Below are 24657 nucleotides of genomic sequence, written 5' to 3'. Positions count from 1 at the left end.
TTTGTATCTTCCATTTTTCTTTTTATCATGTTCTTATTTTCCTTTTGAGTATTTGGAGTATATTTATAATAGTTTTTTAGAATCTTATTTAAAAACTAGTACACAATAAAGCAAACTTTTGATATATTTCTATGAATTTGACACACATATAGATTTGTGTAACCCTCACTGCAATCAGAATACAAAACAGTTCTATCACCCCAAAAATACTTCTTCATGCTATCCCTTTGTAATGATTCCCCACTGCTACCTTAAGCCCCCGGAGACCACTTATCTGTACTGTCACTAATTTTGTAACAAAGTCTTTGTTAGAATTTTGTCTTTTTGAGAATGTCATACAAGTAGAATCATAGAGAATGTAACCTTTTAATATTGACTTCTTTCACAGTGTTTGTAATACCTTTATAATTCGTCCAAATTATTGCATGTATCAGTAATTTTTAAAAAAATATCGTTGAGTACTATTCCATTATATGGATACACTAGAGTTTATCTATTCACCTGTTGAAGAACATTTGGGTTGTTTCCAGTGTTTGGCTACTACAAATAAAGACACTATGAACATTCACGTACAGGCTTTTGTGTGAACGTATGTTTCCATTTTTCTACGGTATATATATCTAAGAGTGAGATTGCTGGGATGGGTAGTGCATGTTTAACTTTAAACAAAACTGTTTTCAAAGTGTCTGTACCATTTTGTATTCGTATCAGAAACATATGAGACTTCTCGTTCTGTACTCTCACTGGCATCTGGTATTGTCAATATTTTTTATTTTTGCCATTTTGATAGGTGTGTAGTAGTATCTCATCAGGGTTTTAATTTGCATTTCCCTAACAGCTAATGATGCTAAACACCTTCTCATCTGAATATTTGCCTTCTGTATATCTTCTTTGGTGAAGTGACTGGTCGAGGTTTTGCCCATTTTTTATTTTGTTTTTCTTACTGTTGGATTTCGATTTATTTTGGCTAGAAGTTCTTTATTGGATGTGAGATTTGCATATTACTCCTCGTCTGCAGCTCGTCTCTTTATTCTTTTACCTGTGTGTGTTAAAGAGCAGAAGTTCTTAATTTTGATGAAGTCCAAGTTGTCATTATTTTCTTTTATGTATTTTGCATTTTGTGTCATGTCTAAAAACTCCTTACCTAATTCAGGTGATGAAGATTTTCTTCCATGTTTTCTTTGAAAAGTTTTGTGTTTTACATTTAGATCTATACTCCATTTTGTTTTGTTTTGTTTTTAATAAGGAGTATGTTTAGATCAACTTTAAAAAAATTGTTTTTTGCCCATGATGTCCAGTTGTTCCAACACCGTTTGCTGAAAGGACTATACTTTATCCATTGAATTGCCTTTGCACTGTGTCAAAAGTCTATTGGCCATACTCGTGAGAGTCTATTTCTAGATGCTGTATTCTGTTCCATTGATATATGTGTCTATCCTTTCACCAATATCATGCTGTCTTGATTAATGTAGCTTTTTAGAAAATCTAAAAATCAGGTAGTGTGACTCCTCCGATTTTATTTTCTTTTTCAAAATTTTGGCTTTGCCAGTTTCTTGGCCTTTCTATTAAAAATTTAGAATCAGTTTGTCTATAACTACCAAAAAATCATGCTGGGATTTTGATTGGAATTGTGTTAAATCTGTAGATCTATGTAGGGAGAATTGACATCTTTGTGAGTTTTCCAACTCACGACCATGCTGTCTCTTGATTTATTTAGGGCTTCTTTGGCTTCTTGCATCAGCTTTTACAGTTTCTAGCACACAGGTTGTATCCATGCTCTGTTATATATATGCGCCTGTGTGTGCTGAAGAGGCTAATGAGAAGCCTTCTGTGGGTATGATCCTTCCTTCCAAACAATCCAGGGCATGGCAGCGGGATCCCACACTCACTCGGGTTCTGTGTGCCCTACTGTGAGCCTGGAACTGGAAGGCGCTGGGAACACCAGACGAGTGAGACTTGGTCCCCGTCCTTGAGGAGCTCAGATATTCAACCCTTGTGTCAGATCCTTATTTTATGAGTCATCAGAGTGATTAGTTTTATGGAACGTTGCTGTGGGTTGGCAGGACTCCCCTCTCTCTGCTCCTGAGGGAATATCTAAACCATGGGAGGAAAGTGGCACTCCTTCTGTCACATCTTATCAATACGTTTAATTAACCACAGGCAACATTTGCCAACATGAATTCCAGACTGGGAGCACGGAGTGAAGTGTTCTGGCAAATTCCTGGCCACACGAGACTCTATCAGCTTGCCCTGGATGGCCCCAGATGGGAAGAGTCTGTCCCTTTGGGCTTTGCAACTGGTGAGGCGCTCCTGTCCACCATTCCTCACATAGGCTCACTGGTTTGCAGGAGAAAATGCTGTTGCAACTCACCCTTCTAGGGTCGTCACTGTGCCCTTCCGGGGGTCCTGGACATCTGACACTGCAACGCAGTCCTGCTCAAGGGTTTCCAGCCTGAATCCTGGGCAGAAGCAGCGTCCTGCCTTCCTGTGCCTGACCGTGAGTGAGGGACAGTTTCCTCATTGGCAAGGCTCCGCCTGTGTTCCTCCTAGCTGCTCAGCCTGGATCGATGTATAAGGAGAGAGGAAAACAGTGCCCATGGTAACCCCTGAAGGTTGGCTACTGTTTCATCTCAAATTGAACCATTTCCAGTAGTCTTTCAGCAGATTTGACTTAGTAGTTTTGGAATCTGTGGATTCCATCTGGGCAAAGTCAGAGAGCCCACAAGGGGCCCTGGGCTCTATGGAGTCAACCTTGTTGGCAGGCCTGGGCCACTGTCTTTGGGTGTGGCGAGTGCGGAAAAGTGATGAGCTGTATCCATGAGTGGGAATGAGCCCTCCGTGGTGGAGAGGAGGGGTCAGTGGTGAGAGGACTCATGACGTGTGGGGGAGAGGGCCTCAACTGCACTCTGAGAGGGGAGTCCAGCCGTGAGTGATGGGAAGTGAAGGACTGTGCCTGGGGTCCAGCTGAGGCCTTGCAGGCTGCAGACCTGCTCCCCACCAGTGCATGACCCCTGCATCATCTAAGCCTCATCTGCAAGCAGACACCTGGTACCTGCCGGGGCTTCTGTTTGGGATCCAAACCAATGTGAGAATGAGTCCAGAGCTGGGGGGTCCAACAAGAGTGAAGGCTGACTCCACTGAAGGCTGATTCAGGCAGAATCAGTTAGGACTTTTCATTTCAAGAACCCAAAAAGCCAGCTCAAACTGGTTTAAATGATGAGTGAGTGAGTGAATGAAGGAATAAATGAATAAGGCCTGGGGGGCAGCAGGGCCGGCCTGCCCGAGCACCAGGCACATAGCCAACTCCCGTCGGAGGAGAGGCCGGGCCTGAGCAAGGGCCAGTTTCAGTGGGGCCAGCGGTCATGGAAGGCTCCAGTTCTGTGGGGCACTGGTCTGGAAGGTCTGGAAGCCCGGGAGTCAGGCTGAGGCCGGGCCCCACCCACTGCCAGGGCAGCTGGGACAGGAGAGAAGCGTGTGCCACTCAGGTGTTTAGGGCTCACCCCCGGAGCAGCATGATCTGGGGTTTTGGGCGACACCGGTTCTTAGGGAGGATCGATGAGCCCAACATTCATCCATTCACTGTATTCTTTTTACCTTTTCTCCCAGGCAGCAGATGTTCATGACGGTGGCATGTCACGGGCTGTGACAGGCCGACCACATCCCTGACTGGCCCTGTGGAGTTCGTAGCCTAGAGAGGGAAACAGAAAAACCAACAGGCTCTTCCCTCCCAGAGTGACAGGGGCAGCATGGGGGGCGCGAAATGCAAGGAGCTGAGAGAGAGAAGCGAGGGGCATCTGTCCCTGTCTGGCGGTGGTCAGAGAGGGCTGCCTGGAAGAAGTGATACCCAGGCTGAGACCTGAAAGGCCTATGGCAAAGAGCAATGTGAAGTAGGAGGGGAGGGGTGTCCGAGGTAGCGGGAGCGGCTTCTGCCAGGCCTAGAGGCAGGAGAGAGTGGGCGAGGATCTCGTAGAGCGGCGAGGAGCCCGGTGTCTTGCTGTGCTTTGGGTCCTGGCCCTCCTCCCCAGCCTGGGTGATGGAATTCTGTCCCTCCTGTCTCCATGGTCCTGCCTGCTGACAGTCTCCCTCCTGGTGCCCATGGCCTCGGGCCTGGGGGAGGCTCTGCTGTGGGGCTTGGGGCATCAGAAGCACGGCACCAAGGGGCCCTGACTCTGGGACTGAAATCCCTGGTGTGTCCTGGAGGCCACCTCGACCCAAGCATCAGCAGTCTCTGGACAGGGCCCGGTCTTGCAGAGCCTGGAAAAAACACGGCGCGTTTAGAGGCACGAAGGCAGGCTTCGGGCATTTACATTTGGGAACCCAGACATGACAGCTGTCCTGCCTTAGTTCCAGGATGGCAGAGGGAGAGGGGAGATTCCAGCTGGGCATGCACGTGGGTGCCGGCTGGAGCAGGGGCCTCTCAGTGGCTGGCCCCGCATGCCAGTGACTTGGGTGCGGATGAAGAGCAGCGGGGTTTATCTCCCTCCTGACACTCAGCTGGGGCGCCAGTCATTCCACCTGCCCCTCACTCGGCTGAGCACCTCGGTGCAGATGAAAGAGGGCGATGCGTCAAACAGTCACAAGCTGCACGGCCCGGAAGGGGGTGCGAGGGTGGCAGGCGTCCTGCCCACGGCTCCTGCCAGCCTCGCAGCCTCGCTGGCTGAGGATCAAACAGCGCAGACGTGGCCCGGGAAGCAGAGTGGTGGGCAGGCGCCTTCTCGACGGGGCGCGCGGCCCCCCAAACGTGAAAGCGAGCTCCGGGAGTACCAGAAACTGACCACAAACGAACATTTCTCCGTGACGAGTGGCCTTGTGCCAGGGAGGTAAGAAGGTTCTCATGAGCGCAGGTCCTTTCCCAAGCAGGAAGGAGTGGTTTTTACAGTTTTGCCCTCTTCCGCATCTCTCTGAAGCTTAAGGCCTGCTGCGCGCCAGGCGGGGCGCGGAGGTGTCAATGTCTGTTTGACCATCTACAGCATTTAGGGAGCTGCCAGCAGGAAGGACGGGGACTTGGTGACGCTGGGCTTCATGCTGGGTCAGCTCGGAGGGTCCTGTTCCCGTCAGCCGTGCAGCCCCTGCATCTCCCCAGGGCACCTCCGTGGCCAGGCGTGTGGCTGGCCTTTGGCAACGCGAGCTCAGATTTGCTTTCTTTTGCTACGGCGCTTCTGGATGCTCCTCCGTGAGCCTGTCTGCTGCACCCGCCCGACGAGGGAGGATTTGACAGGGGAGGTGACAGGGCTGCCTCTGCAGGTTGGGCGCTGGGAGGCTGTACACGTGGAGGGGCCACTGGCAATAAATCTTGGATGGAGTCAGCAGTGGACTTGCTTGGCAGGCAGGGCTGGGTGAAAGGAGACTGGGCAAGGAGACAAGGAGCAGATCTCAGCCCAGGCTCTGCAGTATTTGTATTGAGAACTGTTAGGCGGAGCTCCTTTAAGAGGATGTGGAGGGAGTTGGCGTCATCTGGCAGATACCACAGGGCTTTACCGGCGAGAGGTCAGGGGAGGGAGGTCATGAGGTGTGAGCGGGGCACTGGCTCTCTGATCTTCTTTAGGCCGGAGCTGGGAGGTCAGAGGGCATCTCAGGGACGCCCTGGGCAGCTGGATGCAGTCTTGGTGTGAGTGCAGATCTGGCCCCTCCGCTTATTAACTGGGCAAGTGGCCCAGGTGACTTGAGACTGGGTTTCCCCATTGCAGGATTGTGTAAGGTAAACAATAACAGTGCCTCCCATGTGCCAGGCCCTTTGCACATCACATCGCACCTCATGCGATCATCGAGTTCATTAGCTCCCCGAGCCCAGAGACCAGGAATCTGGACCGAGTCTGTCTGGCTCTTTCCCCGGCACCGTGTGGCTCTCATGTGTGTGACCACACCCAGCTCTGCACTTTACATGCAGTAGGTGCCCAGAGATATTAGCAGGAACCATCGCCCTCCTTCCCTCCCCAAAGGCTCTCTTTCCTCCACCCTCTGTGTACGCTCAGTACAGCACACACCTGTCTCGGCCTCACCTGTGTGCAAGGCTGGGCTCCCTTCCTGCAGGGCAGCCCCGTTGTGGGGAGCTGCTCCCCACACCCTTTCTGCAGCCCCCCAGAGTGTGGCCACGTAGTGAGCTCGTGCTAACAGAATGTGAGTGGAAGTGACACACGTCAGTAGCTGGCGGGGTTAACAAGTGGGTGTGCTGGGGGCGGGGAAGGGAGTCTTTTGATGGGTGCTGTTAGCTCTGCACGATGAAGAAGTTCTAGAGGACGACGGTGCAACAGTGGGGGAGGCACCTTTCGTGGAGATGGGGAGCCCAGGGAAGGAATAGCGGGCTGTTGGGTGAGACAGTCCCAGTTTGTTGACCCCAAGGTGGACAATGGCCCTTCCCATGGTCTGAGTCCATGTGCTGAGAATCAGCCCCTAGACTCTGCCCTTCTGTTTGAAGGGTCTGGAGCCTGTCACTGCCAGGGGTACCGGAGGGCCCCCCAGAACGCCTGTGACAGCCCCGCCCCCATGCCTCCCGTCCCATGGGTACCCGGCGGATGCCTCCTGGAGCTGATGATGGTTTGGGTCGGGGTGACCTGCAGTCTGAATGTGCAGGACCATGAGGTAAAGCAAAGTGATGCTGTGAACGCACGTACTCAGAGAACTTATATAGCTCTTGCGTTGCCTTGAAGATAAATCTATAGGATTTGCTTTGCTTTGTGGCATTTATGAGAAATCTACCTTGCAAATGGGTTTCAAAAATAACCTCTCACAGCTCTGCGTCATGCTCACCTGTGGGGATGGGGTGTGGAAGTGTGTGCGTGGCCTGGAGGTCTGGGCCTGAGACCGGCTTGGGTCACAGCGGGAGGGACGTGGCAGGACTTGGAGGTGTCTGCTGTGCCAGGGGCTTAGGCCTGGAGGGTCAAAGGCCAGGGGAGACAGGCATCTTTAGTGGGTGGAGGAGCTCCTCTGGCACAGCGAACCCTCAGCATCAGATGTGTCCCCGGCAGGGCTCCGTCGTGGTCCCCTGACCCTGGTGCCCGGGGCCTCCTTGTTCATCAGTAACTATGGGGACTTCGTTTCCAGCATTCCCGTGGGGACGCTGGCCATTCCCCACAGCCTCAGCTGTAGAGGTGGGAAGTGGAGTCTGCCTGTCCTCCCAGCAAGCACAGGGCAGGAGAAGTGATGGACAAGCCTCTCAGACTGAAAGAACCGTTTCAGACTGAGACCGGCTTCTTCCCAGACCCCTTCCTCCCCCTGTGCCCTCTGACTGGGGCAACGGCCCCCATCTTCCCGAACATGAAGTCAACCCAACCCTCCATCCTCCCCACACCCACATCCACTCGGTCACATGGCCTGCTGATGCCAACCTGGAAATGCTCCCTGAGTCTGTTCCATCCTCTCCTTCCCCCCAGCAGCTCTCCCCTGGGCTATGGAAATCTCTGAACTGGTCACCCATGTCCAGTCTCTCCTTCCTCCACCATCTCCAGGAGGATGGTCCTGAAACCCATCTGCATGCCTGGTCACCACACTGATGCTTAAAAAGTTCCCTTGACTCCTTAATATCTACAAGACGAATTTTAACGTTCCCACTTTATTCATGGAACGTTGCACCTTTGTGGTGTCCCAGACCCATGTGCAACTCCGTGTGTCTTCACATGTCACTCTTTCTGCCAGGAATGCCTTCACCTCTCCCTCTCTCTTTGTCTGGGAGGGTGAATCAACTGGCCTGGCAATGGTTAGGGCAGCAACGCCAGAGTAGATGGCACCTTTGCGTGAGTGACACGGTGGCATGCCATTTGGTAAGGGGTTTGATAGGTGAGTGTGTGTTTGTGTGTGATGTGTACCCCTTGGCATGCCCAGCCTGGCTTCTGGGAGTGTCCTGCGGCAGGGCAATCTTCCTCCTGCACCCAGTCTGGGCTGTGGCCCCTGGAAAGTGCATCATTCCTCCTTGGATGTCTAACCTGCAAGCTGGGCCCACGCCCGGGCTCTGGCTCCCTGCGGAACGTCTAGTCACACCAGCAGCACCGCCCAGCACGAGCCTTTGAGAAATGCGTACGTAAGCACAACTTTATGGACCTGCTGGGCTGGCAGGTGCGGGAATCTGAGTGATTGCAATTTGCACAGGTTGACCCTCAGACAAGCATGGTACCAATTATTTCTTGGTGAGCAGCTGTACCAGTCTTTTGTAGCATAATAATGGGGAGTTTGGGGAGCAAGCCTCTGGGAAGGCTTTGGTTGGGGAGCTTTTTCAGCTGGCTCTGTCTTTCCAGCCGCTGTCACTCAGTGGGCACGAAGAGACCTCAGCCAGCTTCCTGAGGCCTGATGACAGCCAAGCTGCAACTCTTCCGGCAGCACCATGATGCTCCATGCCAGGCACCTGGCCTCATCTCATCCTCCCTGCAGCACTAAGAGGTAGATGCTTTTATCCCTTATGAAAGATGGGGACCTTAGTGGTTAGCAAGGGGCCTCCCAGGGGCTCGTGGCAGAGCTGGAATTAAACCTGGGCGTGTCTGACTCCCAAACTCTTGCCCTTCTGCCACTGTGTCTGTCCCTGAGGAGTCAGGGGTGAATGCCTTTTGAACCTAGCTCCTTGCTTGTCTCTCCCACCTCATCCCCAGCCACCGCTCTCAGACACCCTGTGTTCTAGGTACATTGAGCTTACGTCCGGGGAGTGCAGAGCAGCACAAACTTTGTGTCTTTTATGTCACATGGACAGCCAACGTGTGCTAGAGGCTGTCTCTGTGTCAGAACGTGGCAGACTACAAAAAAGGCCATTGTTCTTTCCCTCCCCAGATTCACACCTCCTTGCCATGTTACTTTGGGAGCTCTCTCATTCTTTTTTTTTTTTTTTAAGTTACTGCATTATTTTAGTTTTGTTTTTTTATTGATGTATAGTTGATTTACAAAGTTGTGCCAATCTCCGCTGTACAGCAAAGTGACTCAGTTATACACATATAGACATTCTTTTTTGTATTCTTTTCCATTGTGGTTTATCACAGGATATTGAATATAGTTCCCTGTGTTCTACATTAGGACCATGTTGTTTATCCATTCTATATATACTAGTTTGCATCTATCAACCCCAAACTCCCAGTCCATCCCTCTCCCTCCTCCCCTTCCCCTTGGCAACCACAAGTCTGTTCTCTATGTCTATGAGTCTGTTTCTGTTTTGTAGATAAGTTCATTTGTGTCATATTTTAGATTCCACATATAAGTGATATCACGTGGTATTTGTCCTTCTCACTTACTTCACTTAGTATGATAATCTGTAGTTTCATCCATGTTGCTGCAAATGGCATTATTTCATTCTTTTTTATGGCTGAGTAGTATTCCATTGTGCATATGTACCACATCTTCTTTATCCATTCATCTGTCGATGGACATTTAGGTTGTTTCTATGTTTTGGCTATTGTAAACAGTGCTGCTATGAACGTAAGGGCGCATGTATCTTTTTGAATTACAGTTTTGTCTGGGTATATTCCCAGGAGTGAGATTGCTGGATCATATGGTAATTCTATTTTTAGTTTTCTGAGGAACCTCCATACTGCTTTCCATAGTGGCTGTACCAACTTAACATTCCCACCAACAGTGCAGGAGGGTTCCCTTTTCTCTACACCCCCTCCGGCATTTGTTATTTATAGACTTTTTACTGATGGCCATTCTGACTGGTGGGACGTGGTACCTCATAGTTTTGATTTGCATTTCTCTAATAATTAGTGATGTTGAGCATCTTTTCCTGTGCCTACTGGCCATCTGTGTGTCTTCTTTGGAGAAATGTTTATTAAGGTCTTCTGCCCATTTTTTGATTGGGTTGTTTGTTTTTTTGTTGTTGAGTTGTATGAGCTATTTGTATATTTTGGAGATTAAGCCCTTGTCTGTGACGTCATTTGCAAATATTTTCTCCCATTCCATAGGTTGTCTTTTCGTTTTTTCTTATGGTTTCCTTTGCTGTGAAAAAGCTTGTAAGTTTGATTAGGTCCCATTTGTTTATTTTTGTTTTTATTTCTATTGCCTTGGGAGACTGACATAAGAAAACGTTGGCACGATTTATGTCATAGAATGTTTTGCCTATGCTCTCTTCTAGGAGTTTTATGTCTTATGTTTAAGTCTTTAAGCCATTTTGAGTTTATTTTTGTGCATGGTGTGAGGGTGTGTTCTAACTTCATTGATTTACATGCAGCTGTCCAACTTTCCCAGCACCACTTGTAAAGAGACTGTCTTTTTTCCATTTTATATTCTTGCCTCCTTTGTTGAAGATTAATTGGCTGTAGGTGTGTGGGTTTATTTTGGGGCTCTCTGTTCTGTTCCATTGATCCCTATGCCTATTTTTGTACCAGTACCACAATGTTTTGATTTTTTTTTTTTAAGGTCTCAGCTCAGGTTTAATAAAACTACAAAAGACCAAAAGTCATGCCCTACTACTATACAGAGCAGTTTGCTTGCCCGATAATACGTCTCAGGCCACTTGCTCCAGAGGAAGAAAGGCTGGCTTCCCCAGCCCCTGCAGGAAAGGGCTGTCCAGTCCCACACCACATCTTGGCTGAGTGCAAGGTCCTGTGTTTTAAGCATGACAATAGTACAAAAGAGGTTTTGTTCTCATGGCCACCTACTGCAGCCTGGCCCCAAAATGGCCCAGTGCTCACTTCTGCTTAGAGAAATATTCTTGGCTCTTCTGGACATCAGGCTTGATGGTATCACTGCCAGGCTTCCAGCCAGCTGGGCACACTTCCCCATGTTTGTCAGTAAACTGGAAGGCCTGAACTAGTCTCAGGGTCTCATCCACAGAACGGCCAACAGGAAGGTCATTTATGGTGATCTGTCGAAGGATACCGTTATCATCAATAATAAAAAGGCCCCTGAATGAGACGCCTTCATCAGCCTTTAAGACCCCATAGTCTGGGCTTCCCTGGTGGTGCAGTGGTTAAGAATCCACCTGCCAAAGCAAGGGACACGGGTTTGAGCCCTGGCCCGGGAAGATCCCACATGCCGTGGAGCAACTAAGCCCGTGTGCCACAACTACTGAGCCTGAGCTCTAGAGCCCAAAAACCACAACTACTGAGCCCACGTGCCACAACTGCTGAAGCCTGCACGCCTAGAGCCCATGCTCCACAACAAGAGAAGCTACCACAATGAGAAGCCCGCGTACTGCAACAAAGAGTAGCCCCCGCTCGCCGCAACTAGAGAAAGCCCGTGCACAGCAACGAAGACCCAACACAGCCATACAAAAATAAATAAATAAATTTATTACAAAAAAAAAAAGACCCCATAGTTCGGAGCAATGGTGCGCTTGGGGTCTGATATCAAGGGAATTTTCATGGGTCCCAGTCCTCCTTGTTTCTTGGGTGTGTTGATCCATGCCAGGTGACAGAAGTGAGAATCCACAGAAGCATCAATCACTTGGAAGTTGAGTTTCTTAAATTCTTCTTCCCTATCACTGAAAGCAATGATCTCTGTGGGGCACACAAAGGTGAAGTCAAGAGGGGAAAAGAAGAACACAACGTATTTTCCTTTGTAGTCAGATAGGCTGATATTTTTTTTATTTTTTCCGGTACGCGGGCCTCTCACTGTTGTGGCCTCTCCCGTTGCGGAGCACAGGCTCCGGACGCGCAGCCTCAGCGGCCATGGCTCACGGGCCCAGCCGCTCTGCGGCATGTGGGATCTTCCCGGACCGGGGCACGAACCCGTGTCCCCTGCATCGGCAGGCGGACTCTCAACCACTGCGCCACCAGGGAGGCCCCAGGCTGATATCTTTGAACTGACCATCTGGCATTACAGCAGTTGCTTTGAACTGGGGGGCACGGTGCCCAATTTTGGCATTTCCTGAAGACATATTGCTATCAGCATTTCTCACAGACAAACCACAGAGGACAGTCAGGAAGGAGACACACCATTGTTTTGATTTCTGTAGCTTTGTAGTATTGTCTGAAGTCTGGGAGATTTATGCCTCCTGCTTTGTTTGTGTTTTCTCAGGCTTGCTCTAGCCCTTCTGGGTCTTTTATGGTTCCGTGTAAATTTTTGAATTATTTGTTCTAGTTCTGTGAAAAATGTCATGAGTAATTTGATAGGGATTGCATTAAATCTGTAGATTGATTGGGTAGTATTGCCATTTTAACAATATTAATTCTTCCAATCCAAGAGCATGGGATATCTTTCCATTTCTTTGAATCCTCTTTTATTTCCTTTATTAACATTTTATAATTCTCAGTGTATAAGTGTTGCACTTCCTTGGTCAGGTTTATTCCTAGGTATTTAAAAAAATTTTTTTTGGTGTGATTTTAAAAGGTATTGTTTTTACATTCCCTTTCTGATATTTCATTGTTAGTGTAAAGGATGCAACCGATTTTGAATGTTTATCTTGTATCCTGCTACTTTGCTGAATTCATTTATTAGATCTAGTAGCTTTTGTGTGGAGTCCTTAGGGTTTTCTATACGTAGTATCCTGTCATCTGCATATAGTGAACAATTTTACCTCTTCCCTTCCAGTTTGGATACCTTTTATTTCTTTTTCTTGTCTGATTGCTGAGACCAGGACTTCCAATACTATGTTGAAGAGAAGTGGTGAGAGTGGGCATCCTTGTCTTGTTCCAGATTTTAGTGGGGAGCCTTTCATTCTTACTCTAGACTTGGCCATGAACTTGCTTTGGCCAATGTAACATCTGCAAACATGCTGCAGGTAGAAACTTGAGGAGCCTACACAGTGGGCTGGTCCTCTCTTGCTGCTCCTGGAACCCTGCCTCCTTGTGAAGAAGCATAGGCCAGCCTCCTGGATGATGAGAGTCCTATGGCCCAGTTACGTCTGCTGCCTGGTTGACATTCAGCCAACTGCCAGACATGTAGGTGAGGCATTTTAGATCATCAGCCACCAGCCGACCACAATCTGAGCACAGACGCATGAGTGAGCCCAGGAGAGGTTGGCTGATACTGCCCAAAGCACCAGAACTGCCCACTGACCCACAGAATTGTGAGCTAAATAAATGTGGGTTTATTTTTTAATTAAAAAAATTATTTATTTTATTTATTTTTGGCTGCATTGGGTCTTCATTGCTGCATGCGGGCTTTCTCTAGTTGCGGTGAGCGGGGGCTACTCTTTGTTGCGGTTTGTGGGCTTCTCATTGCAGTGACTTGTTGCGGAGCATGGGCTCTAGGCACGCAGGCTTCAGTAGTTGTGGCATGTGGGCTCAGTAGTTGTAGCTCGTGGGCTCTAGAGTGCAGGCTTGGTGGCTGTGGCACACGGGCTTTGTTGCTCCGTGGCATGTGGGATCTTCCCGGACCAGGGCTTGAACCTGTGTCCCCTGCATTGGCAGGCGGATTCTGAACCACTGTGCCACCAGGGAAGCCCCATGTGTGTTGTTTTAAACCACTGAATTTGGAGTGTTTTGTTATGCAGCAAGAGCTAACTGACACAAGACGTTATGTTTTAGTTACTATTGCTTATAACAAACCGCCTCAAACTTAAGTGCTTAAAACAATCATTTTATCTTGCTTATGGATGTGAATTAGGGATTTGGACAGGGCATGGCAGGAATGACAGGTCTCTGCTCTCTGATATCTGGGGCCTCAACTGGAAAGACTCAAGGGCTAATGATCTGGAGTATTAAAAGATGGGGGCTGGAATCATCTGGAGGTGTCTTCACTCACTTCTGGTAGTTGATATCATCTGTTAGCTGGCATCTCAGCAGGGGCTGTCCGTTGGAGCAGCCACGTATGGCCTCCCCACATGGCCTGAGCTTCCCCACAGCATGGTGGCTTCCAGGTAGCTGGGCTTTAATGGAGGCCCAGGGTTCCAAGGGGGAGTATACCAGCTAACAAAAGGGAAGGGAACTGCTTTGTATGACCTTGCCTCAGAATTTACTCAGCATCACTTCTGCTGCCTTCTATTGGTCACAGGCCAGTCACAAGCTCTCTGCTCCCACCAGATTCAAGAGGAGGGAATTAGACTCCAGCTTGATGGGGGAGTGGCAAGTTTTAGAGGAGCATATGGAGGAGGAAACGCATTGTGGTCACTTTAGGATAATATAATCTACCACCCATCATCTCACCCAATTCTTACGACAACCCGGTGAGGTAGGTACTATCATTATCCCCCTTTTCCAGATGAAAAAACCAAGGCTCAGATGGTTGGTGATGTGCTCAGGGGCCCGTGGTCAGGAATGTTGGAGCTGAGTCTAACCACTGCCCTCTACTGCCTTTCCTGGGCTGTCTTTTGGCACTGGATCTAGTGTCTCAGTCGACTTTTCACTTCTCTCTCTCAGCTTTGTGTTTTGTCTCCACTTGAATGGATACATCTAACAAGGAGCTGCACTTCTCAATTGTCCCTCTCAACCTTGTTGGGGGTCCTCACCATTTCCTTAATGACTGTTTAGAGGACAGGGGTCTGTTATTGTCGGGGGAGGTGGGTAAGGACACAAATAACGTGCTTGACTGATCACCACCCGTCCTCCTTCTACAAAAACAGATGAAGGTACCTAGTAGGCAACTTGAATTTAAATCCTAACAGGATGGAAATAGGGGTCGTATCTCTGGTCTTTAAAAGATTAATGTTCTGTGTTACAAAAATTATTACCACGTGAGTATTTGCAGTCCTGTTTTCTACTCTGACCCCCTCCCAGCCCACTAAAAATTCCAACTTTGCCCACTGACATTTCCCTCCTCCATTCTTAGGGGAAAAAAATGGGAGGATCCATGTTGATCGCAGTGTTCTGTGAAGTTTTAAAAATAACTTTTATTGACATATAAAATACATGTATGATATGTGTTGATGGCCACAATGTCCATTAGCAGGAGGATGGCATAAGGCTGTCAGATAAAAGACAGAATAGTCTGTTAAGTTTGAACCTTGGATAAACAACAAATACTTTTTACTGTGAGCATTTTTTTTTTACAGCATTCCAAACACTTTAATTGGTGACCGAGCCAAAACAAATAAAAGAATGATCAAAATATTCTTTTCATTGTAAAGAGTGATCATATTTGAGTTTGGTTTCTTTCCCCTGCAGGTATTGTGAACACCGATAATTTCTGAAACACAAATCGTGATCTGGATACTTGCAACAACCTTTTATAATCTCTGCCTGAATAATAAGTGAATAAGAGACATACTTATAAAGTATGTTGACTATACAATGTGATACGAGCATGTCTCACCGTGTACAGTTTGATGAATTGTCACAGAGTGGACACATCTGTTTCTTGTGTTTCAGATCAAGAAACAGAACATTCAGGCTCCCCAAATGTCTCGTGTCCTCATCCAGGAGCTACCGATCCCCCCACTATCCTGACTTCTAATAGCAGGGGTGAGTTTGCCTGTTTTTGGATACCATATAAATAGAAATACCCAGTTTGGATTCTCTTAGGCTTTTGTTCATCATTATGTCTGTGACATCATCCATGCACAGCAGTAGAGCATTTCGGGTAATATTACTGTGTAGGACATACTTATGCTAAAATATTATTTGTTGTTTATCTGAAATTCAGATTTTACTGGGTGTCCTGTATTTTACTGGACAACCTTATTCCATTCTCCCGTTAATGGACATTTTGTAGTTTTCCGTTTGGGGCTATTATGAATAGAGCTGCTACGAATATTCTAGTACCTGACTTTCGGTGAACATATGGACTCATTTCTTTTGGGTATTTGCCTAGGAGCGGAATTTCTGGGTCATAGGGAATGCATATGCTCAGCGTGGTGTATACTGCCAAGAGGAGTTCCAGATGGTACCAATTTACACTCCAGCCAGCAGTGCGTGAAAGTTCCAGTTGCTCTGCATCCTCGCCAATACTTGGCATTTTCTGTCTTTTTCACTGTAGTCATTCTAGCGGGTGTGTTTGGTTTTAATTTCACCTGTTTTAATTTGCACATCCCTGAGGACTCCTAAAGCTGGATGCCTTCTCACCTGCCTAGTGGCCATTTGGGCCTCCTCCTTTGTGGGCATTTATTTATTTTTATTATTTTATTTTTTTGGCCACACTGCATGGCTTGTGGGATCTTAGTTCCCCGACCAGGGATTGAACCCAGGCCCTAGGCAGTGAAAGCTCAGAGTCCTAACCACTGGACTGCCAGGGAATTCCCCCTGTGGGCATTTCTTATATTGCTGGAATACAAGTTATTTGTCAGATATATGTCAACTATCTTTTCTTGGGGAGTTTCAGGGAACAGTGAGAGAGGATTTCTGGCTAGCTGTGGGTCTTGTGGGTGACTTAGAAGAATGCGGTGGAAGGAGGAGTTTGATAAGAATTGTTCTGCATAGTGAGCTGGATCTCCTCAAAAGGGCTTTGAGAAGCGCACGTGAAGACCACACTGTGCTTCTTTGAATCCTTACTCATTCTGAGACTGAGCAACTCTTAGCTATATTCAGATCTTGACATGAGGGTGCAGCTAACTTTCCATTGTATTGAGTTTATAACATGTCTTGGGAAACCTGGATGGTTAGAAGCATGTCTAAGAAATTTGTATATGTCCCAGGGTAGACTCTATTGAGGGGAGAGGTCATCCCTAAGAGAATGGAGATCCTTATTTTTCATAGAAGGATAAAACGCTCCCCCCACAGAACACACACTTGATAAGAATAAAATGCGTAGTATTTGAACGCTAGTGGCATCTAAAAGGTCCACTTAATTCATAAATCAAGGCTGCACAGCACATGACATTTATGGCAACTCTTTGCTGGACGAAATATTAAAATTTGTAAGAACTGTAAATGCTGTCACACAAAATGCTACAGTCACCGGGCATCATTGATGACTTCCTCTTGGATCTATTGAATAAATTAATTTCATTGCTATACATATGATATTAATATGCTTTTATAATTAATTTAGTTCTGAGAACTGCTTTGGGTGCCAAGATTTCACTGGGGGGAGAAAATGGCTCAAGGTAAAAGGCGACACATGAAGAGTAATTTGGAAATCAAATAAAGAATAACACTCTAATAGGAGACAGCAGGCTTGGAGGGATCTTGTCGTAAAGGGAACACACCAGGCAATTGAGGTGGATATTAAGCCAGAATTGTGTATTTCTGAAGTGGCCCATTTTCCTGGGGATTCATCGTGTCCCGAAGTGGTGGTTTGAGAATGGGGTAAGTGGAAAGCCTCCCTCTTCAGTGGGGTTCGTCGGGTGCTCTTGAGACTGGAGCCTTCCGCCTACAGAGCTGGTCTCAGAGCAGTGTTCTGAGGGGGTCCAGGGAGGGGCATCAAATTATCAAGGATGTCGATTACTCAGAAAGCAGGCTCCCTCCCAGCGGCTTCTTTACAACTAAACACCAAAAAACAAAACGAAACAAAACAACAACCATTTACGGAGCCCTTTCTTCTTGCCAGGCATGGCGCTAAGTTCTTTGCATCTATTGTGTCAACAGGATTGTCTCTTTCCTCCTTGAAAAGATAACCTTTGACTTACTACAAAATAATGCATGTTTGGGGGTTATTCTTTAGAAAACATAGTTGAACAGATTCAGCCATGCTTTCACCCCCGGGGTGTGCCATTTCCAGGGCTCCGTTTGGAGTGGTGGCTGGAAGCTGCAGCCCGTAACCTGGTGGATGTTGAGCCATGGACTGTTTTCCCAATACTTTCCCCTTTCCTTAAAAGGATCCCCCCCAAACGTGGAGAAGTGCTTTGCTTGGAGAGAATCTTTTATATTTCCCCCTCACCCAAGTGCTTAAGTGAAGTATAAGACTTAGACATGGCCTGATTTAAAGAGTCATATTTCATGAAAAAAATCTCCTAAAGCATGGTCAGTTCAGATGCAATTGCGGGAAAGAGAAATGATCTTACTCTAATTTTTTTTTTAATTAATTAATTAGTTATTTTTTTGGTTGCGTTGGGTCTTGGTTGCTGCGCGCGGGCTTTCTCTAGTTGCGGCGAGCGGGGGCTACTCTTCGTTGCAACGTGGGAGCTTCTCATTGCGGTTGGTGGCTTCTCTTGTTGCAGAGCACGGGCTTCTAGGCACGTGGGCTTCAGTAGTTGCGGCACGCAGGCTCAGTAGTTGTGGTGCACGGGCTTAGTTGCTCCACAGCATGTGGGCTCTTCCCGGACCAGGGCTCGAACCTGTGTCCCCTGCATTGGCAGGCGGATTCTTTTTTTTTTTTTCTTTTTTTTTTTGCGGTACGCGGGCCCCTCACTGCTGTGGCCTCTCCCGCTGCGGAGCACAGGCTCCAGACGCGCAGGCTCAGCGGCCATGGCTCACGGGCCCAGCCGCTCCGCGGCATGTGGGGTCTTCCCAGACCGGGGCACGAACCCGTGTCCCCTGCATTGGCAGGCAGACTCCCAACCACAGCGCAACCAGGGAAGCCCGGCAGGCGGATTCTTAACCACTGCGCCACCAGGGAAGTCCGATCTTTCTCTAATTTTGAGAAGCACGAGTTTAGGGCTCTGAACACACACAGCGAATTCCTTAGGAGCTGATGTTAAACAACTGGAAAGATTAATTGGAAAAAAGGGTCCCCAAACACAATTTCCCTTGATTTAATGTTTCATCAATGCAGTCAACCCTGACTGAGCACCAGCCACATGCTAGGGCTGGGAGGGTGCTGGTGGGGCTGCGTGGTGTGTGTGTGTGTGTGTGTGTGTATCAGAGAGAGAGAGCACATGTGGATGCATGAGTAGTGATGTGTGAGTGTGCATTGTGGATGTGTGTGCAAGTATATGTGACTTGTGTATTGTGTGTCCATGCTTGTGGGCGATGGTGTATGTGTGTGGACACGTGTGTATGTGTTCGAGATTGTAACTGTATATGAGTGTGTGTGTATGCGTGTGAGTGTGGGTGGGTTGTGTCTATGTGACTGTGCTTGGCGTGTGTGTGTGTGTCTCTGTGTGTGTGTGGTATGTCTGTGTGTGTGTGGTGTGTCTGTGTGTGTGTGTATATGGGGTGTGTGTGTGTGTGGTGTTTCTCTGTGTGTGTGTGTATGTGGTGTGTCTGTGTGTGTGTATGTGGTGTGTGTGTGTGGTGTGTCTGTGTGTGTGTCTGTGTGTCTCTGTGTGTGTATGTGGTGTGTCTGTGTGTGTCTCTGTGTGTGGTGTGTCTCTGTGTGTGTGTGTATGTGGTGTGTCTGTGTGTGTGTCTCTGTGTGTGTGTGTATGTGGTGTGTCTGTCTCTGTGTGTGTGTGTGTGTATGTGGTGTGTCTCTGTGTGTGTGTGTATGTGGTGTCTCTGTGTGTGTGTGTGTCTCTGTGTGTGTGTGTGTGTATGTGGTGTGTGTGTGTGTGTGCGCGTGTGACGGGAGAGGGGGGCATGCAGAGATGAAGAGAATGCTGAGTCCTGCTCCCAGGAGCTTTGCCAGGAGAGACTAGGAGACCTGCACTCAGCACCCTGTTCCTTGTTATCCAAAGCACCCCCCAACCTCCCTCCCCACCTTCCCCTACTCTACTGCCCTAAAGGCCGGCCACCCTGGATTGCTTGGGGTTGCCACACCCCCATCCGTGACGGCTTTGCCTGGAGCACCTTACTCTTGGTTTCCTACCTGTCAGCCCGCCTGTCTGTGAGGGGATAGTCCTCAGTCATCTCAGACCCTGTGTTTCCTACCCTGTCGCTTTACAACGACTTTGAAATGATTCCACCTGGGAGGCAGCGGGGTTGCTGTGAGCGTGGGCTACTGTGTGAACATCATGAAGGAGAAGCAGGTTGTCTGTCAGCATCTGAGATGAGGGTGACGTGTGTGTCCTGAAATGGTTAAGCGAACACCAGAGGCTGAGCTAGTGCAGGGAGGACTCATCTAGAGAACAAATGAAGACTATTGGCTGAGTTGGGGTCCAGAGTAAGGAAGATGCGTGGAGAAACCCCACGGGGAGGGGGAACCCCCACGTGGAGGTGGTTTGCGCAGCTGGAGGCCTTGGTGAGGCTCCGGGTTATGACTTCACACACAAGGCTACGTGCCATTGAGGGAGAACAGCCTTGAGCTCACCGCCTGGAGCTGAACCAGCCTCCCGCACGGCTTCCAGCTCAGAATTTGCTGAGGAGCCGCCCAGAGAGCTGTGCAGACACGCCGGTTGTCGGTCGGCCTCCATCTTTTAGTCATGCTGGGCAGCCAGAGAGGCTGACGTGTTTTCTAGCCTTCCTACTGTCTCCCTAGAGATGAGGTAGGATGAGCTGCCTTTCCACTCTCAGTCTAGGTCCCTCCAGTGGGTTTGGAGAGAGAAGCTTACGGATTGTGGAAGGCCGCCTCCAAGATGGCTGCCTCCTGAGACCCTGCTCTTGTGAACCCTGTCCTGCTCTGGACTCACTGATTCTCTTCTAACAATAGAATATTGCAGACAAGATGGGATGTGACTTCTGAGATCAAATTATAAAAGACGGCAGCTTCTGTCTTGCTGTCTTGAGTCTCTCTTCTCTCTCTCTCTTCCCAATCTTGAATCACAAGCTTCCATGCTGTGGGGACCCTCAGGTGGAGAGGCCCTGCCATCGGCTGAATGCTATTCCTTCAAAATTTATGTGTTGACGTCCTAACCCTCAAGACCTCAGAACATGACTGTATTTGGAGACGGAGTCTTTAAAGAGGTAATTAAGTTAAAATGAAGCTTTTAGGGTGGGCCCTGATCCAATATGACTGATCCAGTATCCTTATAAGAAGAGATTAGGGTGCAGACCTAAAAACACAGAGGGAGGACTGTGTGAGGGCACAGGGAGAAGATGGCCGACTACAAGTCAAGGAGAGAGGCCTGAGGAGAAACAGCCCTGCGGGCACCTCAATCCCAGACTTCCTGCTTCCAGAACCGTTGTATAAGCTGCCAGTCTGTGGTACTTGTTATAGCAGCCCGTACTGACTAATACAGGCCCACAACTGCACCGCAAGCCTGCAGGCACATCTTCTGAAGCCTGCTGACAGCCACACAAGTCGGCTTGGAAATGGATTTCCCAGCCTGGGTCAAGCCTTGAGATCTAACTGTAGGCCTGGCTGACAGCTTTACTGCTGCCTCACCAGGGACCCTGAACCAGAAGCGTCCAGTTGAAGCACATCTAGATTCTTGAGCCACATGGTATCCTCTCTCTACTGTGAGACAATAACCCTTGGCTGTTTCATGTGGTTAAGCTTTGGGGTAATGTGTTACACAGCAACAGAGAACTACTATGCCTCCTTATCCTTCTTGGCTAGAATGACCATATATTTTATTTTTTTATTTTTTTATTTTTTTTTTCATATATTTTATTGATGACACCAAGTCAAGGCCTTTGAGGGGGAAAGGAGATTCTAAAATAATTAAAGGGACTTCCCTGGTGGCACAATGGTTAAGAATCTGCCTGCCAATGCAGGGGACACGGGTTCGATCCCTGGTCGGGGAAGATCCCACATGCCATGGAGCAACTAAGCCCATGTGCCACAACTACTGAGCCCGTGAGCCACAACTACTGAAGTGCGCATGCCCTAGAGCCTGTGCGCTGCAATTACTGAGCCTACGCACCACAACTATTGAAGCCCGTGTGCTCTAGGGCCTGTGTGCCCCAACTATTGAGCCCGTGTGCTGCAACTACTGAAGCCTGCATGCCTAGAGCCCATGCTCAGCAACAAGAGAAGCCACCACAATGAGAAGCCTGCGCATCACAACAAAGAGTAGCCTCCATTCGCTGCAACTAGAGAAAGCCCACACACAAAATGAAGACCCAATGCAGTCAAAATAAATAAATAAATAAAATTTTTTAGGTCTTGAAAATATTTCTTTTTTTTTTTTTTTGAAAATATTTATTTCTTGACTGACAGATTGGTTTTATTATGTTGGTACTATAAATAGTTCTATTAAAAACTATTTTCAATAATAAAGTTTTTTCTAAAACGAAAGTAACATATATTTATGTACAATAGAGTAAAATTAAAAAACAGTTCTTTAGGGCTTCCCTGGTGGTGTAGTAGTTAAGAATTGCTTGCCAATGCAAGGGACACGGGTTCGAGCCCTGGTCTGGGAAGACCCCACATGCCACGGAGCAACTAAGCCTGTGTGCCACAACTACTGAGCCTGTGCTCTAGAGCCCGCGAGCCACAACTACTGAGCCTGCGTGCGGCAACTACTGAAGCCCACGCGCCTGGAGCCCTTCCTCCACAACAGGAGAAGCCACTGCAGTGAGAAGCCCGAGCACTGCAACGAAGAGTAGCCCCCGCTCGCAGCAACTAGAGAAAAGCCCGCATGCAGCAACAAAGACCCAACGCAGCCAAAAATAAATAAATAAAATTAAAAACCAAAACAAAACAGTTCTTTATATTGATTATCTGAATATAAATAACAAAAAAATCAGAATAGTGTACTTTAATCAGTTTCTTAAGGCATGTCTGTCTCTAACATGATGTCAATGGTATTCAATGTTTTTCCTGATATGGCCTCATCACTTTAATTTTTTTTCACAAAATTTCCCATAAATATTCTTCAAAGAAATATTTTGTGGTTAGTAAATTTGAAATTATTGACACCTTTAATCTACTCTTTATTGTAGACTATAATATTCTTAATTGGGAAAATATTCTCTCTATAGGTGTTAGGGTACCTAGTGGGCTTGGGAAAAATGAAGGATGTTCTCAATGCTACTTTTTGGCATTAAAATGTGAAAATCTTTCCGCCTAAATGTTTTACCAGGTACTGTTTATATTTTTGTTTTTGTTTTTGCACGGGCCTCTCACTGTTGTGGCCTCTCCTGTTGCGGAACACAGGCTCCGGATGCGCAGGCTCAGTGGCCATGGCTCACTGGCCCAGCCGCTCGGCGGCATGTGGGATCTTCCCGGACCGGGGCATGAACCCGCATCCCCTGCATCGGCAGGCGGACTCTCAACCACTGCGCCACCAGGGAAGCCGTACTGTCTTTTTTTTTTTTTTTTTTTTGATCTCAGATGTTTTAATAGGGGCTCTTATGCACTATGTACAGGATTCTCTGCCAAAGGTGGTCTGGTCGCTAGTGACCTGAATGACATCAAAAACCAAGGGCAGCTCAGGGGCCACGAAACAGTGACTGTCTTGGCCGGCTTCACATCTTCAGTCTCAGAAGACAGCCAGCGGTGCGTGCGGTGACGCCGCAGCACTTCGATGGCCTTGAGCTCCAGGGGCGTGGCCTGTATACCCAGGTCTTCCAAGCCGGGCAGGTGAGGCAGGGTCATGTCTGTGATGTGAACTCGCTCCACTTTATCCCTCGTGGGCCAGGGCTCAAACGGACTCATTTCAAAGAGTCGACCTAGCCATCGATATGCAAAATGTGGCAAAGGGTATGCCAGGAAGGGTCTGTGAGCCATGGCAAAGACGTACTGTACCAGGTCAAAGAGGACGTACCAACTGGGCCCAACAAAGGCAAAAGTTTTCCCTCTGGCATCTGGATCCTTAACTGCATTAACAATTCCTTTGGTGACATCCACAATATATATTGGTTGTTTCACTGTCTTCTTGCCCAAGGAAAAAGAGGGACAACGCCAAACCCTTGAATACTTGCAACATGATTGAGGAATCTATCCTCTCTTCCAAAGATGTCCGATGCCTTTATGATGGTAGCTTCTGGAAATGTGTCTCTCACTTCTTTCTCTCCAGCAGCCTTATTTCTCAGATATTTAGAAGGGCTTTGAATATCAGCATTCAGATGTGAAACGTGAATAAAATTTTCAACTCTAGCTTGCTTGGACACTTGAGGGATTGCTTGGGGAATCTTTACAAAAACATCCTCAAAATCAAAGTTTTTGGTTTCCCATTCTCGCCCAACGAGATTGATGACCACGTTGCTGTGCTCCACAGCTCTTAGGATGGAGTCCTTGTCTCTCCCTTTCCATTCCAGAAAGATAATCTGGCCCAGGTCACCCATGGGGCGAAGGTGCATGGTATCATATGGCTCACCCCGGTAGGGGACGATCACTTGTGACCCCATGCGACGTGACATTGGCAGGGCCCGGACAACTCGGGGGAGAACGGCGGCCGCCATCTTTTCCCACAATCCCCTGCCGCCGGTGCTTGGCCGACTTCGGCTCCCAGGTACTGTCTTTTTGCCTCTTTCCAGAATACTTTTCTTCAGCAAATATTTTTACAAGACAAAACTCATCAAATTGTCTTTATGATTCTTTTGCATGCTTCATTAAATCTAGATGCTGCAAGATGGTAGGCTTTTTCAATCTCCTGCCCTTCTGGGACAGAATGTAATTTCTTCTAATTAAAAATAGAAACTCCATCAAAAGATTCTTCTTACAAGTCAAGATATTCTGAAGTACCCTTATAGAATTTCAATATTGAGCTCTCATTAATTAATGTGTTCCCTTTCCCCCGTACTTTTTAGGGATAAATTCCAATGTCTTTTTATTTGCAAGCTTTGTTTTCAATTAATGTAATTCTTTCAGAGCTTCAGAAACTAAATATCCAAGTGTTAAATAATCAAGGTTTTCTAATTTTTTTGAACATGCATCCAAAATTTAGAGAACTCATTTACAAAAAAGTTCAATATTGTTGTAGGGCACTGAGACTGACTTCAAAAGTTCCAACTATTCTAAAATCTGATAGATGGCAGGTAGCAGAGACAAAGCACATTAAGCCACGCTGAAGCATGTTTTTTCTTTTTGTTTTTTAAACTTCATCAGTGTTGTCACAAAATGTTGGCAACTACAGCTTTTACTTATATTGGTAGAATACCAGCTTATTTGGATCCAGTATGAATTATATGTGTACCATCAACAATTCCAAGTAAATTTCTGCTTCATAGGTTTCTTAATTTAGTAAGGATTTTTTTTTTTTTTTACCATGACACTGTGCTCCACCAA

At 47.6% G+C, this 24657-nt stretch overlaps 1 protein-coding gene, 1 long non-coding RNA gene and 1 pseudogene across 2 annotated transcripts; 1 reads left to right on the top strand and 2 right to left on the bottom strand.

The window, feature by feature from the left end:
* Positions 1–4618: 4618 nt before the first annotated feature.
* On the top strand, positions 4619–15364 carry LOC114883370. Its single transcript, XR_003790548.1, has 3 exons — positions 4619–4820; positions 8229–8370; positions 15159–15364. It is a non-coding gene; the product is annotated as an uncharacterized LOC114883370 (long non-coding RNA).
* LOC114883369 (peroxiredoxin-1-like) lies at positions 10340–11886 on the bottom strand. Its single transcript, XM_029201091.1, has 3 exons — positions 11685–11886; positions 11221–11482; positions 10340–10864 (listed from the first exon to the last, which is right to left on the bottom strand). Exons 1-3 carry the CDS (start codon positions 11786–11788, stop codon positions 10598–10600), a joined length of 633 nt encoding a protein of 210 aa, XP_029056924.1. The 5' UTR covers positions 11789–11886; the 3' UTR covers positions 10340–10597.
* Positions 15365–22777: 7413 nt separating the features above from the next.
* On the bottom strand, positions 22778–23831 carry LOC114908583 (annotated as a pseudogene).
* Between the last annotated feature and the right edge of the window lie 826 nt (positions 23832–24657).

Source organism: Monodon monoceros, unplaced genomic scaffold (genome assembly GCF_005190385.1).
Source record: "Monodon monoceros isolate NGI ecotype Baffin Bay Population unplaced genomic scaffold, NGI_Narwhal_1 Super_Scaffold_4, whole genome shotgun sequence".
Classification (NCBI taxonomy): Eukaryota; Metazoa; Chordata; class Mammalia; order Artiodactyla; family Monodontidae; genus Monodon; species Monodon monoceros.
This window is presented reverse-complemented; position numbering and strand designations above follow the sequence as displayed.